Source organism: Mustela lutreola, chromosome 1 (genome assembly GCF_030435805.1).
Source record: "Mustela lutreola isolate mMusLut2 chromosome 1, mMusLut2.pri, whole genome shotgun sequence".
In the NCBI taxonomy this organism is placed as follows: domain Eukaryota; kingdom Metazoa; phylum Chordata; class Mammalia; order Carnivora; family Mustelidae; genus Mustela; species Mustela lutreola.
The window spans coordinates 52,391,829-52,408,849 of record NC_081290.1 but is presented as its reverse complement, the minus strand read 5'-3'; the positions used below and the strand labels follow the sequence as shown (position 1 = coordinate 52,408,849).

Below are 17,021 nucleotides of genomic sequence, written 5' to 3'. Positions count from 1 at the left end.
TTGTTTATGCACCACACCCAGTGCTCCATGAAATACGTGCCCTCCTTAATACCCACCCCAGACTCACCCATTCTTGTCATTAATCTCTAAATTAATTTTACCACCTACTAATGATTGTAAATAGAGTTTGAAACACTGCTTTGTCATATGAATATATCGTAATTTACTTAACCATATTTCCTACTGGTGGCTATGTAAGTGAATTAAATTTTTTTTTCTTTATTATAAGTGATGCTGTGTAAACATTGTTTTCAGTTTCCCATCATTTTGACTTATTTCCTTAGGAAAGGAGTAGAAATCCTAGGTCCTGGGAACACTGAAATTTCATAGTAATAATGACTATAGTTTATGGATGTTTGTGGGGCGTGTGTTAGGCAATTTCTGTATGTTATTTCATGTCGGCCTCATGCAACCATAGAGAGTAGGTATTGCTGTCTTTATATTATAAGGAGATGCTCAGAGAAATCAAGTGACCAAGCCAAGGCATAAGTCAGTGAGGAGGGAGCTAAAAATCAAACCCAGACCTCTGGACTCAAAGCACAGGCCTCATTTTGACTAGAATTGAAGCAATGGGCTGTGGCTATACAGAACAGTATGAAATTAACACAGGCCATATCTTCTTTCTTGCTACTGTAGGACATAATTGTAGGGTGATGTGTAATAGTAACTCAGAGTGATTTGCAGTTCATTTTCTTCCTCATAACACTTGTAGAATATTAAGAATGCCAGGAATACATAATTCTTGTTATAAAATTACTTCATAAATGAATTAGAAAATAGCCCTAACTTCTTAAATACAAGTGTGTCAGTATGCAAATATATGTGTGACTCTGAAAGCTTTAAGATCAGCTAAGAAGCCCAAGAGTTACATGTCCAGCAACAGTGAGACTAACAGAGATCAACTCTCTGAGACTGATGAGATGTTAACCAGGGTCACCAATATTAACTGAGCATTTTCCATGTGCCATGCAATTTTCAAGAGTCTTTAAACCCATCATTTAATCATACAACAATTTTATGAGGTATCATGATTATTTCCAGTTTACATTGAAGAAATTCAGTGTAGAGAGTGAGAAACCTGCCCCAGGCATCAGAGCTAGAAGTGGTAGAATCTAGATTTGAATCCTGTGTGTGACTGACAAGCATGTGTTTTTGTAGATGAGAAGAGGTTTCTGGAGCTTCCCTAGAGGCTGGATGTTAATGTTGGAGACTAATTTAGGCCCGGGGCAGGGAAGATGTAAGATGAGCCTGGAGCATCTTGTAGTGCCAGAAATTAAGAGTGTGATGAAAAAACACAACAAAAGAGAAGAAACAAGCACAATGATAGGAGTATGTTGAAGGAACACAGTAGTCGACTTAAAAAGCTCCCAGTTGCCAAGCTGTAACAATTTCAGCAACAAAATACATAGAGGTTTACTGGATTATAATTCAAAAGAAAAAATAAATATCCATTAGTCCATACTGATATAAATGTCTTATTGAAAAAATCCATAAATGGAGGAGAAGAGACAAATATCCCAGGCAGAAGAATTCCAAATAAATTACGTAAATTATATTCTACTCTCAATAAGGTGGAACGTAACTCCCCCATCCTAAAGTATGGGCTGTGCATAATAACTTTCTTCCAAAGAGTATGGTTTGGAAAGAGGTAAAAAAGAGTAGCTTTCCAGAGAGGAATGACCAACCCTACTTCTAATAAGTGACCAAGGAAGGTATAAGTCAACAACCATACCTCTTGTTGATAAAATTTACTTGGAACTTTAATTCTTTGGCCTTTCTCCCCAGAACATGTATCCCTCAGCTAATTTTGAGAAAAAAATCAAGCAAATATGTACAAAGCATCTGACCCATACTCCTCAAAATTGACAAGGTCATCACAAACAAGGAATATCTGAAGAACTGCACATCTGAGAGGAGCCTAAGGAGACCTAGTGGCTAAATTTAATATGGTATCCTACATAGAATGGTGGGACAAAGAAAGGACATTAGGTAACAGCCAAGATAATCTGAAGAAAGCATGGACTTTAGTGAATAATGCATCAATATTAGTTCATTACATGTAGCAAGTATTCTATTTTAATGTATGATATTAATAATAGGGAAACTGGATGTGAGGTATATGAGAACAGTCTGTACCACCTTTGAAATTTTTCTGTGAAAGTAAACCTGGTCTAAAATGAAAAAGGAAAACCACCGTTATTTAAAAAAAAAATAAAAAAAAAAAGAATCTGACCTGTGGTCTGTCAGAGAAAGGTATTTATTGTATGCTTTTCTTGTCTGTCCTGTAATAATCTGTTACCCTATATTCTAGCATGTGCCATGAAGGATTTAAAAGATACGTCCTTGGGGCTGACAGGAAGCGGTAAGCGAATGCAGGAGGAGCTGGGTACCCCCATGCAAGACGAGGCAAGACTACAGGGAAGGAGTAGGCCAGAATGATGGACGATAAGCAAAAACCAGGACACATGTGGCCTGGTCATATTCCCTGGGAATCAACAAAAAGGTATGGGTGGGGCCTAGGGCAACTGACTGAGCTGTGAAACAGTTGGATTTTATGAAAATGTGAGAATATAAGCTCCACGAAGACAGAGGTTTGTGTATTTGTTCACTGTTATATTCCCAGCCAGCACTTTGGAGAGTATTTGGCATGTAGTCATGCTCAATAAGTATTTGTTAAATGTATAAATGAAATGAGAAGACTTCTGAACCTACCTTTCACTTTCCTTCCAAAAGTTCCCTTGAATGGGTACTAGACAAGAAGAACAGAATTATGTGTACAGGTTGTGTAAGTGTGTGTGTATGTGTTGAGAGATATGAGAAAGATAAACCCTAATGATTAATAAATGTGATAAAATCAGAATTTTCATACCTATTGGTAACACTGCCTAAATAATTCCCACTGATGTTTGACATCTCAAAAGAAAATAGCTATTTACTTATTTTTTTAAAAGATTTTATTTATTTTGAGAGAGAGAGAGCATGCAGGCAGTGGGGTAGGGGAAGGAGAAGGATAAGCAGACTCTGATGTGGGGCTTGATCTCAAGAGGCTGAGATCATGACTTGAGCTAAAATCAAGAGTCAGGTGCTCAACCAACTGAGCCACCAGGGACCCTGAAAATAGCTGTTTAATTTGACTCATCCCTGGAAAGAAAGTTTTCTCATAACCATAAATGATATTTGGGAGGAAAACATTATTTTCTCATCACTATGAATGACAGAGAGATTACTTTTTAGCCTTAGAATATCTCCAAGCAGTGCCACTCATATTTTATTCAGTATGAATTGGATTGTCAGTGAATGATGTTTTCTTGAAGCTTTGAACTGTAGCTCTGATGGCAAATCATCAGTCTCCGTAGGAAACAGGTATAGCTATTCCAGAACTGTTCCAAAGAAAACATTATTTTAAGTCAGCCTCAATAATTTAAGTAAACTTTCAATTTGGGACCTACTCAGAGGTATGTGTTGCCCTGATGGTGATAATGTTTGGCAGATGGTAATTGTTGAAGTGGTGGTAAAGGTTCAGAGCTGATCGTGTAACCAGCAATTGTGCCAGTGATCAGTGATTTTTGTGGATGGAATGATCTGAAAGCGGATTGTGAATGTTGGTGATAATATTCAGTAATCAGATCATAGAATGCTATTTTAAATGTCATCTAACAAACATTGTGGCTCAGGTCCCCAGAAGGAGACAGTCTACTGAAATGGTTAAGAATGGGATTTGGAGGGACGCCTGGGTGGCTCAGTTGGTTAAGCAGTTGCCTTCGGCTCAGGTCATGATCCCAGCGTCCTGGGATCGAGTCCCACATCGGGCTCCTTGCTCAGCAGGGAGCCTGCTTCTCCCTCTGCCTCTGCCTGCCATTCTGTCTGCCTGTGCTCGCTCTCTCCCCCTCTCTCTCTCTGATGAAAAAAAAAAAAAAAAAAAAAAAGAATGGGATTTGGAAAACTATGGCCTGAAGGGTCAAATACGGCACATATTGTTTTGTAGACAAAACAATATGGAACGCAGGGATGCTCATATACATTGGGAATGTTTGTGGCTACCACAGCAGGATTGAGTAGGTACAATAGAGACTGTATGACCTCCAAAGCCAAAATACTTATATTTGGCTCTGTTTAGAGAAGTTCAATGACCTCTGGTTAAAAGCATAGGAGTTAGAGACTTAGAGCTGGGGTTCGATCCTGGTTCGTAAACTTTAGTGTGAACCTCATTGGTGCCAATACTTGAAGTGAACTGACATAAAACTATTTATAATGTATTTCTAATTCTCTATCTGTCATCTATCAGTCTATGTATGAGTTATATCATCTGATCTGTCTATATCGTATTAATCAGAGGGCACGAACAACTATACCAATACTTCCAAAGCTTAGTGGCTCGGTACGATTTACGCTTACTTGTCATTCGCACACAGTGATATGGGGAGAGTGCACTGTTTCTTGTAGTCATTCAGAGATCTAGGCTCCTTCTACTTTGTTGCAGGGCCAGCTGAAATACGTGAGCTGGTCCCCACAGATAGGAAGAGAGTGGAAGGAGATGGGGTCATTCCACTCACACCTCACTGGTAAAATCTCAGTCATGAATCCACCTAACTGCCCCAGAGGCTGTGATTATGGCCTATTTGTGAGATCACCAAGTAGAGCACCTGGACATAGGTCATCAGTAGCAGTCCCTGCCATGTTTACCATGTGTCCTATTTCACTGCATGAATATTACACATTTGATTATCGCATGCTGCAGGCCCTACCAGAGATATTAAATAATATGGAATAATGTACACAGGGTATTACCTCTCCAAATCTGGAAGGCTGTGAATGACAGAACTCAGCTGGCTCAAAGGATTTCAGATGAGGGGTTGGGGATCTATGTACACCTCTCAGGCAGGATAACAGTTGCTAAGAGATGCATTCCAGTGCCAGACTGTCTGAGTTTGAATCCTGGCTCTCCTACGTTTTAGCCGTGTGACCTTGGGCAGGTTACTAAACCTCTTCATGATTCCCTTTCTTCATTTGCTAGAAATGAGTTAATAATGACCTAAAATTGAGTTAATGGTGGTACCTATGAAGATGAACTCATCTGGTACATATAGTGTACTCAGCACAATTGCCTGACTCATGAATTCAAATGAGTTCTAAACAAGAGTTAGTTATTATTACGGTATATAGCTAATACTATTTTTAAACACTTATTAGTATTAGTGACTGACATACGGTAAGTGCTTCTTATATGGTGAGATGCAGAATTACCTTTCATAGCATCATAGACAATCATCTAGCCTTTGAATGAATACATTCAATGATACATAAGTGTTTAACAAGATGACCAATGTCGTTATTAATCGGCTTTGTTAGAAAAATATCTTATGTAATAACTGCTGTGTAATAACCTCATAAATATTGAGTGTGTGTTTGGTGCGAGACACTGAGCCAAGTCCTTTACTAACATTAGTACTTTTTCAGTCTTTCATTCCCCTGTGGAGTAGCTTTGCTTGCTGATATTTTACAGATGAATACTAAGGCCTAGAGGGTTTAAATTCTCAGCCCGGGGTCTCACCGTCCCTAAATGGCAAGGAAGGGATTAGGCCCAGTCAGAGCTAGACACAGGCACCACCACACTCCCTTGTTCCCTTGTCCTATTCACTCTGCACCTTTGGGTTTAAGAAAATTAAGTAGAAAACTTCCCTTTCTCTTTATTGTAGAATCAGAATGGTCTCTGTTATACCTCCCAAGATGCTACTGTTACTCAAAATGTGTTCATTGCCTAATCATTTCTGTTTGCTAGAGACTTTCCAGGTAGCTAATCGATTTAGAAAAATAATTATGATAGCCTAGAGTTATTTTTGATTTTGATTTAACATTTATTAATTCAGCCATTAGTTTGCTTTTAAAGAAAAGACATATTACTAACATGCTTATAATATATAGTCATTACAACTAATTTCCCAAATTATAATCAATGTTCATCACAATTACCAACATTTTACATAAATATTGTAATAGCAATGTTATGCCTGGTCCCATATCATTAACACCAGACTAAATTTACATGCTGAAATTGGATACAATGTGTTATAGGTAATTGATGGGACATTTCTGATACATAAGTAATTTCAAGTAATGGAATCATTAGTATTTTTTACCCTATTCGATTTTTGCAAACTAGCTATTAAAGATTTCATTAGGTGAACTGGGACCATTGACTTCAATGTTATTGCTACACAAAGGCTGTGCTGGAATTAATCTTGTTGCTGAAGTGCTGCAAATGCTAAGACCAGATTATCATGGGGTGATCTGAAACTGCCATCCACAGAGGAAATGTTACAGATGTTACCTGTGATGTTCCCACAGGTCCCCCATTGCTATTGCCACAACCAGGACAAATCCAACTGCATTTGCCTCTACCACTGCAAGTTTCTTGGTCTACTGGACCTTCTACTCAGTCACTGTTGGCTTCTACTCTTCTCTCTGCCATGCTCTTTCATGGTTTAATTATAAGAGATATCATGTTGAGCTTCCTGGCCTAGAGTCTTTATTTTAGGTGCACTCAGTCTGCAGAAGTACTTAGTACATGCGAGGAGACACTTTGCTTCCCTGGGAACCCTGCTCCTGGGGACACTGACTGACAGCCTGGAAGGCAATGCTTTCTTCTCTCATCCTGATTCCTCAATGTCCTTGTTCCTACATAGCCAGCGATGCTGTCTTGGACTTCCCCCCTTTGAAACATGGCAAATTTGAAAAATTTGTTGAGAAATAAGTCTATCAACTTAATTTTAATATCTCTTAAGCTCATCTTCTCCTTCTCATCACCAATGCCTCAATTATAGTTTGGGTTTAAGTTAGCTCCTGTTAGAATTCTTGGAATACATAGCTGTTAAATAAACTTCTTGTTTCTAGTAACATAGTCCTGATCCCATGACTCTCCTGCTGAAAATTCCGTAAGGACTCCTCACCTCCCGCAAGAGAATCCAGCCTCCTTATCATCCTGCCTTAAGTGGTCAGGAGCTGGACTCTGCCTCCTCATCCAGTCTTACTTTTTGGCCTTTTTCCTTTGTATTCTAACTTCTAGGTGATTTATAAAAGCTTTCTCTTCATTCCCAACCTCTGCCTCTGACTCACTCTCCACTGCTTTCCATCCTGAGTGCTTACCCTTAACTAGCTTGTGCTTGTCCTTCATATCTTTTCCATCAATTCATGGGCATGCTTCCTTGATACAGCCCTATCATTACCTTTCCTTATTGATCCCACTCCATCATCTGCCACTTATCATGTCACTCAGTGCAATTTCTGATCACATATAAGATTCACCTTCCTCTACTCCCCCAAAGTAAATCATCTCCAATTACTTGTTTCCCTTATACATAATACATATTTATGATTCTGCAGCCAATTCCAATGAAGTGTGTGTGTGTGTGTGTGTGTGTGTGTGTGTGTGTATAATTGCCCCACACAACCAAGCAATTCTTTGACACCAACTGGGTGTCCTATAATTTAACTCAACTCTGACCTTTTCTACCTGGAGATACAGCCAGATCCTACAGGTTAAGGGCTCAGTCCTACAAGACTGCCCTCCCCTAATTCAGATGCCAATTGCGAGTCCACATTTTCACCAGTGCTTCTGAATGAAGGGATTGTAAAGATAAACAAAATTGACAAACTCTTAGCTAGACTAAGAACAAAAAGAAAATACTCAAATTAATAAGACAACCAGAAGTGAAAGAAGAAACATTGCAACTGGTGCCATAGAAATCAAAAGAATCCTGATACTATTATGAACAATTCTACTCCAATGGACTGAATAGCCTAGAAAAAAAGTGGATAAATTTCTAGAAACACAACTTACCAAGACTGAAACATAAAGAAATAGAAAGTCTGAACAGACCTATAATGAGGAGATTGAATCAGTAATCAAAAAAATCTCTCAACAAAAAAAGCAGGACCACGTGGCTTCACTGGTAAATTCTGCCAAACATTTAAGGAACTAATACCAATCCTTTTCAAACTCTTCCAAACAATTGCAGAGGAAGGTATATTTCCATACTCATTTATGAGGTCAGCAGTACCCTGGAACCAAAACCAGATGAAGGTATCACAAGGAAAGAAAACTACAGACTAATATTATTGATAAATATACATCCAAAATCCTCAACAAAATCCCGGAAAATTCTAACAACCCATTAAAATGATCATACAACATAACCAAGTATCCTTATTCCTTTGATGGAAAGATGGCTCAACATATAAAAATCAATTAATGTGATATCCCACATTAACAGAATAAAGAAGAAAAATCACATGATCATCTCAATAGATGCAGAAAAAGCATTTGACAAAGTTGAACTCTTATTCATGATAAAAACTCTCAACAAACTAAGAATAGAAGGAAAGCATCTTCACATAATGAAAGCCATATATGACCAGCCCACAGTTAACAACATGCTTAATGATGAAAAACTGAAAGATTTCCCTGTGAAATCAGGAGCAAGGCAAGGACGTTCAATATTGCCACTTTTATTCAACAGAATACTGGAATTCCTAGCCAGAGAAATTAGGCAAGAAAGATAAATCAGGTGTAATGATATTATATATAAAAAAATTCTAACAATTATACCAAAAAACTGTTAGAACTAATAAATTCAGTAAAGTTGCAAAATACAAAATCACATACAAATATACACCAACAATGAATTATCTGAGAAGAAAACTAGGAAACTGATCCCATTGACAATAGCATCAAAAAGAGTAGAATAAAAAACTGGGAATAAATTTAACTAAAGAGGTGAAAAGCTTGAGTACTAAAAAATGCAAAGCACTGATGAAAGAAATCAAAGAAGACACAAACAGTAAGTTCATGAGTTGTAAGGCTTAATATTGTTAAAGTATTCATACCACCCAAACCTATCTGCAGATTCACTACAACCCTATCAAAGTCCCAAGTGGTATTTTCTACAAGTAGAAAAAAATTCATATGGGACCACAAAAGACCACAAACATTCAAATCAATACTTAAGAAAGAATAGGGCTAGAGGCATCCTGATTCCTGATTTCAAAGTATATTACAAAGCTATAGTAATCCAAACACTACGCTGCTGGCATAGAGACAGACATCGAGACCAATGGTACAAAATAGGAAGCTTAGAAGTAAATCCATACATATATGGTCAAGTGATCTTTGACAAGGATGTCAAGAATACACAATGGGAAAGGGAAGGGATGGTCTCTTCAACAAATTGTATTAGGAAAACTGGATCACCACACCCAAAAGATTGAAATTCCATCCTAACCTTATCCTGTATACAATTATCAATTCAACATAGATTAAAGACTTAAACATAAGACCTGAAATCATAAAGTTCCTAAAAGTAAACCTGAGGGGGAAAACTTCATGGTATTGGTCTTCGCAATGATTTCATGATATGATTCCAAAAGCAGAGGCAACAAAGAGTAAATAAGCAAGTGCTAAATTAAAAGCTTCTGAGCAAGAAAGGATAATCAGTGGAGTGAAAAAGCAACCTACAAAATGGGAGGAAATATTTGGAAACCATGTATCTGATAAAGGGTTATCTCCAAAATATATAAGAAAGTCCTTCATCTCAATAGTAAATATCTAACAACCCAATTAAAACATAAGCTGAGAATTGTCATTCTGAACTCTATGACAATTCTCAGCTTATGTTTTAATTGGGTTGTTAGATATGGGGGCTTAAGTGGGTAGGAGAAGAATAAATGAAACAAGATGGGATAGGGAGGGAGACAAACCATAAGTGACTCTTAATCTCACAAAACAAACTGAGGGTTGCTGGGGGGAGGGGGTTAGGGAGAAGGGGGTGGGATTATGGACATTGGGGAGGGTATGTGCTTTGGTGAGTGCTGTGAAGTGTGTAAACCTGGTGATTCACAGACCTGTACCCCTGGGGATAAAAATATATGTTTATAAAAAAAAAAAATCACCTTTTGCACCAAAAAAAAAAAAAAAAAAAAAAAAAAAAAAAAACATAAGCTGAGGACTTGAATGTGCATTACTCTGAATATATCCAAACGGCCACCAGGTATATGAAAAAAATGCTCAACATCCCCAGTCTTCAGGGAAATACAAATAAAAACCACAATAAGATAGCACCTCAATCCATCAGGATGGCTATTATCCAACAAATATAAGATAAGTGTTGAGGATGTGAGTAAATTGGAACAATTGCACACTGTCGGTGGGAATCATAGCTGTGCAGCTACTATATGGAAAACAGTAGGGAGCTTCCTCAAATAATTAAAAATAAAAATACCATGTGATTCGGTAATCTCACTTCTGGATATTTATCCAGAGGTATTGAAATCAAGATCTCAAAGAGATATTAGACTTCCATATTCATTATAGCTCTGTTCACAACAGCTAAGTTGTGGAAACAGCATAAATGTCCAGAGACGAATGAATGGATAAAGAAAATGTGGTTTACACACATAATGGAATATACTATTTATTTTTAAAAAGAAAAAGATTATTTGCAATATGCAGCAACATGAATGAAACTGAGGGCATACTGAGCCATCACAGAGAGACAAATACTGCGTGATTCCACCGACAGGAAGTATCTAAATAATCAAAATCCTAGAGTCCAGTTGCGGCTGGAGCAGGGGGTATGAGCAGTGACCCATGATGCATAAAACTTAAGTTAAGGAAAAGGAATAAACTCTAGAGATGTGCTGTACAGCATTGTACTTATAGTCAACAACATTGTAATACACACAATTCTGTTAAGGTAGCTCTCATGCTCAGTGATCTATAATAATAACAATAGCAATAATAATAAAGAATAAAAGTCTCAAAAAGAAAAAAAACGTTATCAAACTACCAACTCAGATTTTCCTTGTAAATAGTCTAAATTTCTTCCCATGTGTCTAAAGTCAAATCATATATTAAAAAACGGTTTAAGACTCACCTCAAAACTCACAGCTCCATTGTGGTCCGTATCAAATGCATTAAACAGAAAGTGCGCGTATGTTGTTGAGTCTGAAATGTTGGAAAGGGAGTATCATTAAAGCAGCATTGCTTTGCTTTTCCTTCCTTCTTTCCTTTCTTTCTCTCTCTCTTTCTTTCTTTCCTTCCTTCCTTCCTTCTTTTATTTTATTTGACAGGGAGAGACACAGCAAGAGAGGAAATACAAGCAGGGGGAGTGGGAGAGAGAGAAGCAGGCTTCCTGCTAAGCAGAGACCCTGAGGCAGGGCTCAATCCCAGGACCCTGGGATCATGACCTGAGCCAAAGGCAGAACTTAAAGACTGAGCCACCTAGGTGTCCCTAAAGCAACATTTCAATATCCTACTGAAGACTGGCACAGCACACGGAAGCCTCCTCTTATTTAGGAAAATTTACTCCATCTCCTGTACTTATGCTTTCTTTCTGGCTGTGCACCTTCGTTCTGGAGAGGATTGTAATTTGAGATTCCTGAGAGTGAGCTCCTCACACAGAGGCCATTGATGATACACATTCTCTGTAAGGTTGTGGCTAGAAATGCTCTGAGCACTTGGGTGGTGTTTCTGGTGCTGAGATGAGTAATGGTACCATAGGTGGGTGTGAGGAATAAGTGAGACGCATGTGGAAATTGTTTGGTGCTTGGCAGGGGCTGTCTCTACAAGTAAAGTAATAAAAATACTAAGGGAGAGGGGTGCCCGGTGGCTCAGTCGTTTGAGCATCTGACTCTTGATTTCGGCTCTCGTGGTGGTCTCAGGGTCAAGCACCCAGGTGTGCTTGGAACTCATCGGGGAGTCTGCTTGAGGTTCTCTCAGTCTCCCTCTCTCCCTGCCCCTCCCCTGCTCTCTTGCTCTCTCCAATAAATAAATTAATTAAAAACAATACTAATAGTGAGACACACATGAATTGGCGTTTTTAGTTTTGTGATTATGAATTGTTTGTCATTTTTACAACTCAGATAAAGCTAGGGACTCAGAGAGCTTAGGAAACTTGCCTAGAGTAACAGAGTCAATTAGGAGTAGAGCAGGATAAAACGGAGTCCTTCTGACTGGAAAACCAGGCTAGCCCACAGCCAGTGAAGTGGCCTGATGAACTGAGGACAGGAGTGACTTGAGAAGTTTCTGTGGCCATGGTAAGAGTGTGGGGTCCTGAGGGCCCCTGGGCCTTGGGTGGGATTCACGGTTCAGGTAACCGTGGGCATTTTGGGACAGGGCTCTCTGTCCCTAGCACCTCACAATGCTGCCTGAGAACTCTGGAGTATATCTGAGATCCAATGCTTCCACTGAGCTTGCTTTTGATGGGTTTTCCCGTTTTTCTTCTTCTCCTTTTCTCTGTGGCCTCTCTTCATCTCTGAGCTTTCTGCTTTTTCATGTTAGAAGTATATTTTTTCTTTTCTTTAAAGATTTTATTTTATTTATTTGACAGAGAAAGAGAGAGATTACAAGCAGGCAGAGAGGCAGACAGAGAGAGAGGGGGGAAGCGGCTCCCTGCTGAGCAGAGAGCCTGATGGGGGCCTCGATCCCAGGACCCTGGGATCATGACCTGAGCCCAAGGTAGAAGTTCAACCCACTGAGCCACCCAGATGCCCCAAAAGTATATTTTTTTTCTTGCTGTTTTCTTCTCTCAGTGCAGTTTTCATTTTTCAGTGCTTCTGTTCTTGACCCTTAATCAAATTTACTTGATTATTTTAGATGTTTCATCTCATGGTTTCAGCCTTATACCTTAACCTTTTTTATATTAGAAAAAAAAAAGTAACCTTTTAGCTCATTGGCTCCAGCCTTTTATCTTCTGTTTAAAATTTCATCTTTTCTATTTTATAACTTTTAACCTTTATTTTTTATTGGGATTGAACAAAACTTCTTATTCACCTTTTACTTTATAAATTGCTTTTTTAAAGGCTGTCAAGAAACTAAGTCACAGTAGCAGGAGGGGAGGATTGCCCTTCCCAAATAAGGGAGGTCAGAGGTCATAGAAACTTCCCTCCCAGCTCTCAAGCACCCAAGGCCCACTTGTGGATGGTTTTTCCTGAATGCTCTACCCCAGTGGTAAATGCTATTGGAGACCATATATTTTATAAGGTAGACTGCACACTCAGTTTCTCAAAATGACGGTGGCATTGTCTTTTACCTCTCACCTTTAAATACGCTGTATGAAACCGCTTGTTTTTAAACATAAGAGATATTAACACTGCTGTCTGTGAACTAACCAGGGACCACAGTTGGGTCTAAATAATATGTCCTGTAATTGTATCTTGAGTGAATGTCCACATAGTATCGATGAGTTGCAGAAATAAATACTTTTGAATATAGGTTATTACTAGGGATTTGGTTATAATCGATTTTGTACTGTTCTTGGAAGTACCATTACAGAGTTGTCAAGAATTGGCAGCCTGTTTCTATTCACAAAGTTGTTTTGCTCTCAACGGTGCTGTTACACAGACTTCTTGAACTATTTAGTGCCCTATGGTGATAGGAGTTGACAGGCGTTATGTTAAACTTATATTCCGAGGGAGAAAAAAAGAGATTTTGCATATTTTATAATGAGCTTCCATTAAGTAGGTCTCTTGGTATCCTATTTAGACAATCAGGGTACAGGCCTTTACCTTTGCAAGCAGGATTCAACATGAATAATGGCTCAGAACAAACAATGTTGGCAATTTTTTTAAAATTAAAAGAAAGTAAGCTAACATGAACATACAGTAATTAGTTTTCTTCATAAATGGGGTCACTCTCGCTTTAAAGCTTGACACATGGGACAGATACTCTCAAGGTTTGCCCTGATGTAGTGTAGAGGATTCCTTGTTCCTATAAACATATCTTGGCAAGTCCCCTGGAAGTTAAACCAGTTTTCCAGCCCAGTTATAGTGTGCAGACAGCAGTTGTCATTAGTGTAGTGAAGTTGAACTGCCTGGGTTTGAATTTTAGCTCTACCAAACATCAACTGCATGGCTTTGGGAAAGTTGTTTAACCTCTCTGGGACTCAGTTTCCTCATCTACAAAATGATAACACCAGTATGTACTTCATAGGGCCATCCCGAAAAGATTAAATGAGATATTAATATACAAAGTGCTTAGACATATATTAAATGTCTAATATTGTCTAATATATGTCCTAAGCATATATTAAATGTTCAATAAATATTATCTATTATAATTATTGTTTCACAGACAACCACCTTAAAGAAATGTGAGTAATTTTTTTTACAGATATAATACATTTCTACCTAAAAAGGTTCCTGTTTTTTTGTGAAATCTCTATTGTGTGTCGAGGTGTGTCTAGATTGGAGTTCTAATTTGATGTCAATTCTAAAGACTGGTAGAATCATGTCATGAAGTGTTATTGTGGCTTCTGCTGGAGTTCATATTTTTTATGACAGGCTTCTGGAGACTGTGAAAGTTTCTGAAGAAAGAGAGTGAGGTTCTGAGCTTTGACTGGGTAATAGGAAGGAGCTGAGGCACTGGAAGTCTCTGACTAGGCACAGAGATAGATACATGAAGTAAAGGCGAAGTGTCCACAAAAGCATCTATGGTCAGGTTTCATCTGATGGTTATTTTTCTTAGATACTCAATACACATTTACTATGACAATGAATAACAGGCATCCTGGATTCTAGATTTCATTATAGTTGGGAGCTCAAAAGGTAAAACGATCTCTCTTCTCTCCACATGACCCGAAAGTCTCCTTTGACCATGTTTCTTTAACTTAGCAAATACAGTTCCTGAGTTTGATATCCTGAGATTGCCTCAGTTTCTTAGAATCTTACATGTGAAGTAGAAAATTAAATGTAGAACTTTTTTAGTTGGGGAACAACATTTATAGATGCTTAGGACAAGAAGGAATCTTGGATACCATTGAGTTATTTATCTACATTTAACAAAGGTGGAAAATTTTGCAGGTACCTTCAGTGACTTAGCTAAGATTACCTAGTTGGTTAATGATAGAGTTGTTAATGAAATCAAGACATTCCAACACCAGCTCCTAGAAAAAAAAAAAGCATGTGTAGAGTGGAAGGAATACTGAGGACTCCTTTATTCCACATTTTATAAATGTTGTAAAAGTATTGTTCCACAATTTACAGAAGAACAACCTGAGACCCACAGAAATGTACCATTTGAGTCACCATTTGATGGTGACAATCTATCCACAAACCCAGGACCCAACTTAGTCCAATGACTTTAACCCATTTAATTCCAACCCACATCAATAATACCAACCCTTGATTGAAAAATCTATCTATATTCATAAATTTCAGAATGTACTTGATTATCATGATCCAGGTCTGTGGATTGAAATCAATCTGGCTGATTTTTTTCTTCCTACCACAAATCACTACTCCACTTGAATTCAAGCCCAAGGTACAGAATTAGTTTAATGCATTTGAATATATAATTCAAAACACTGTTGCTCTGGTAAGGGAGGTTCACACACACGAATAATAGTTTCTGTTTGATAAGTCCTCTATAAATCACCCTGAAAATCCTCAGAAATCTGTCCTAGGACAAGAAGGATATTCTATGTCTGGTGTTACTAAAAAAATCTTCATGCCCTTGACCCTGTCCAAGTGCCTCCAGTGCCTTGCACACAGTAATGGTTCCATAGGCGTTTGTTGACTTAGTCTTCTGAATGGAGCTAATTCATCTGTTCCTTCCATAGGTAGCAAGTGCCTCATACAGGCAAAGTAGGTACAGAATCCCTACAACATGAGCAAGAGGAGCTCAGGAAACTGCAATTTTCATAAGCTTTTAAAATGGTCAGTGAACTAAGAGTGTACACTCTAAAGCTTCCACTGTACGTGGAGTTAAAAAAGTACTGCCATAATGATACCAGGAAGGGCACCAACCAGCCATTCATTTCCTCTCGGCTGGTTTTCCAGCAGGCATACTTAACCCTCACAAACCAGATGCTTCTGGTCACACCTCTTGTGCTGACATCCAGAACACCAAACAGGTTGTGCTTGGTAAACCATCTGATGAAGCAGTAGAGAAAATGAAGAGCCTGACACGTTACAAATTGCAGGAGGTTCTGTAGAGAAGACAAAGTCTTTTCCTACAGGAAATGGGGAGATGTGATGATTTATGGACCCATCATTGTTCGTGCTCTTAATGAGAAACCTGTTGCTTTCAGACTTAAATAAATGGTTCCATAAAAGCGCGAGGATGACCATGACATGAATTTGCCTCTCATCGGAGATTCTGTCCTTCCATAGGACCTATTCCCCTTTCCAGCTGCACTGCAAGATACAATTTGCATGTGCAAGATACAATTTGCATGTGCAATATTAATTTTTTAAATTGCTAGTCATTTTTCTTTAAAATATATCATTTCTTTCAATAGTGCCTGGTACTTTTAGATTTATCCATTCAATTAACATGAATAATCAAAGAATTTTTAAGAAAGCAAAAGTGATTTTTTCCTCTCGAATCCCGTTAGATTTTGCAACAAGAATCATTTGCAAAAGATTGTGCTTAAGTAGATATTCTGTAATGCCAAAATGTTCTTTTTCAAATAAAGATAAATTTTTAATGTGGAGCTGTATCCCATTTCTAGCATGCAATAACTTTCACTTGAGATAATAAAAAAATAACTTAAAGACTTCCATTTGTGCTAGATGCTTTGATATTATTGTTTATCAATATGCTGACAGATACTTAGCTATAATGTAAACATGATTTTTCTTCAGAAATGCCAAGTTTTTTCAATAATTTAGAAATAGACAAGTTAATCAAATGATATTCCAAATTCTTTCTTAAGGCAGACAATGGACCTATTACATCTGGGCATCAGGCCCTATGACCAAGAGCTGTCTGTGAACTGTTAGTAATGAGATGGGGTGGGTGGGAATTGTCACCCATGATATATCCAAATTCATGTAATAAGGGGTCACCTTGTGTTTTCTCAGAATTCTAATTTAATTCTTTTACAAGAATTTAATTCTTTTTTTTTTAAGAATTTAATTCTTGCAAAAGAATTCTTTTTAATTTAATTCCTTTTAACAGTCATAGCAAATGAAAATGTCTATTTTGACAATTCACACACAGAATTGTCTTCAACCCATTGAAATAT

The 17,021-nt window shown here is 38.0% G+C and overlaps 1 protein-coding gene across 3 annotated transcripts in view; it reads right to left on the bottom strand.

Moving 5' to 3' along the window:
- The window catches only part of KCNIP4 (potassium voltage-gated channel interacting protein 4), a 524,826-nt gene that overhangs the window by 13,611 nt on the left and 494,194 nt on the right, over positions 1-17,021 (bottom strand). For all 3 annotated transcript variants that reach the window (XM_059164750.1, XM_059164741.1, XM_059164760.1), the window contains exon 4: positions 10,929-10,999. In XM_059164750.1, the coding sequence (XP_059020733.1) occupies positions 10,929-10,999 (71 nt within the window). The remainder of the gene's footprint in view (positions 1-10,928; positions 11,000-17,021) is intronic.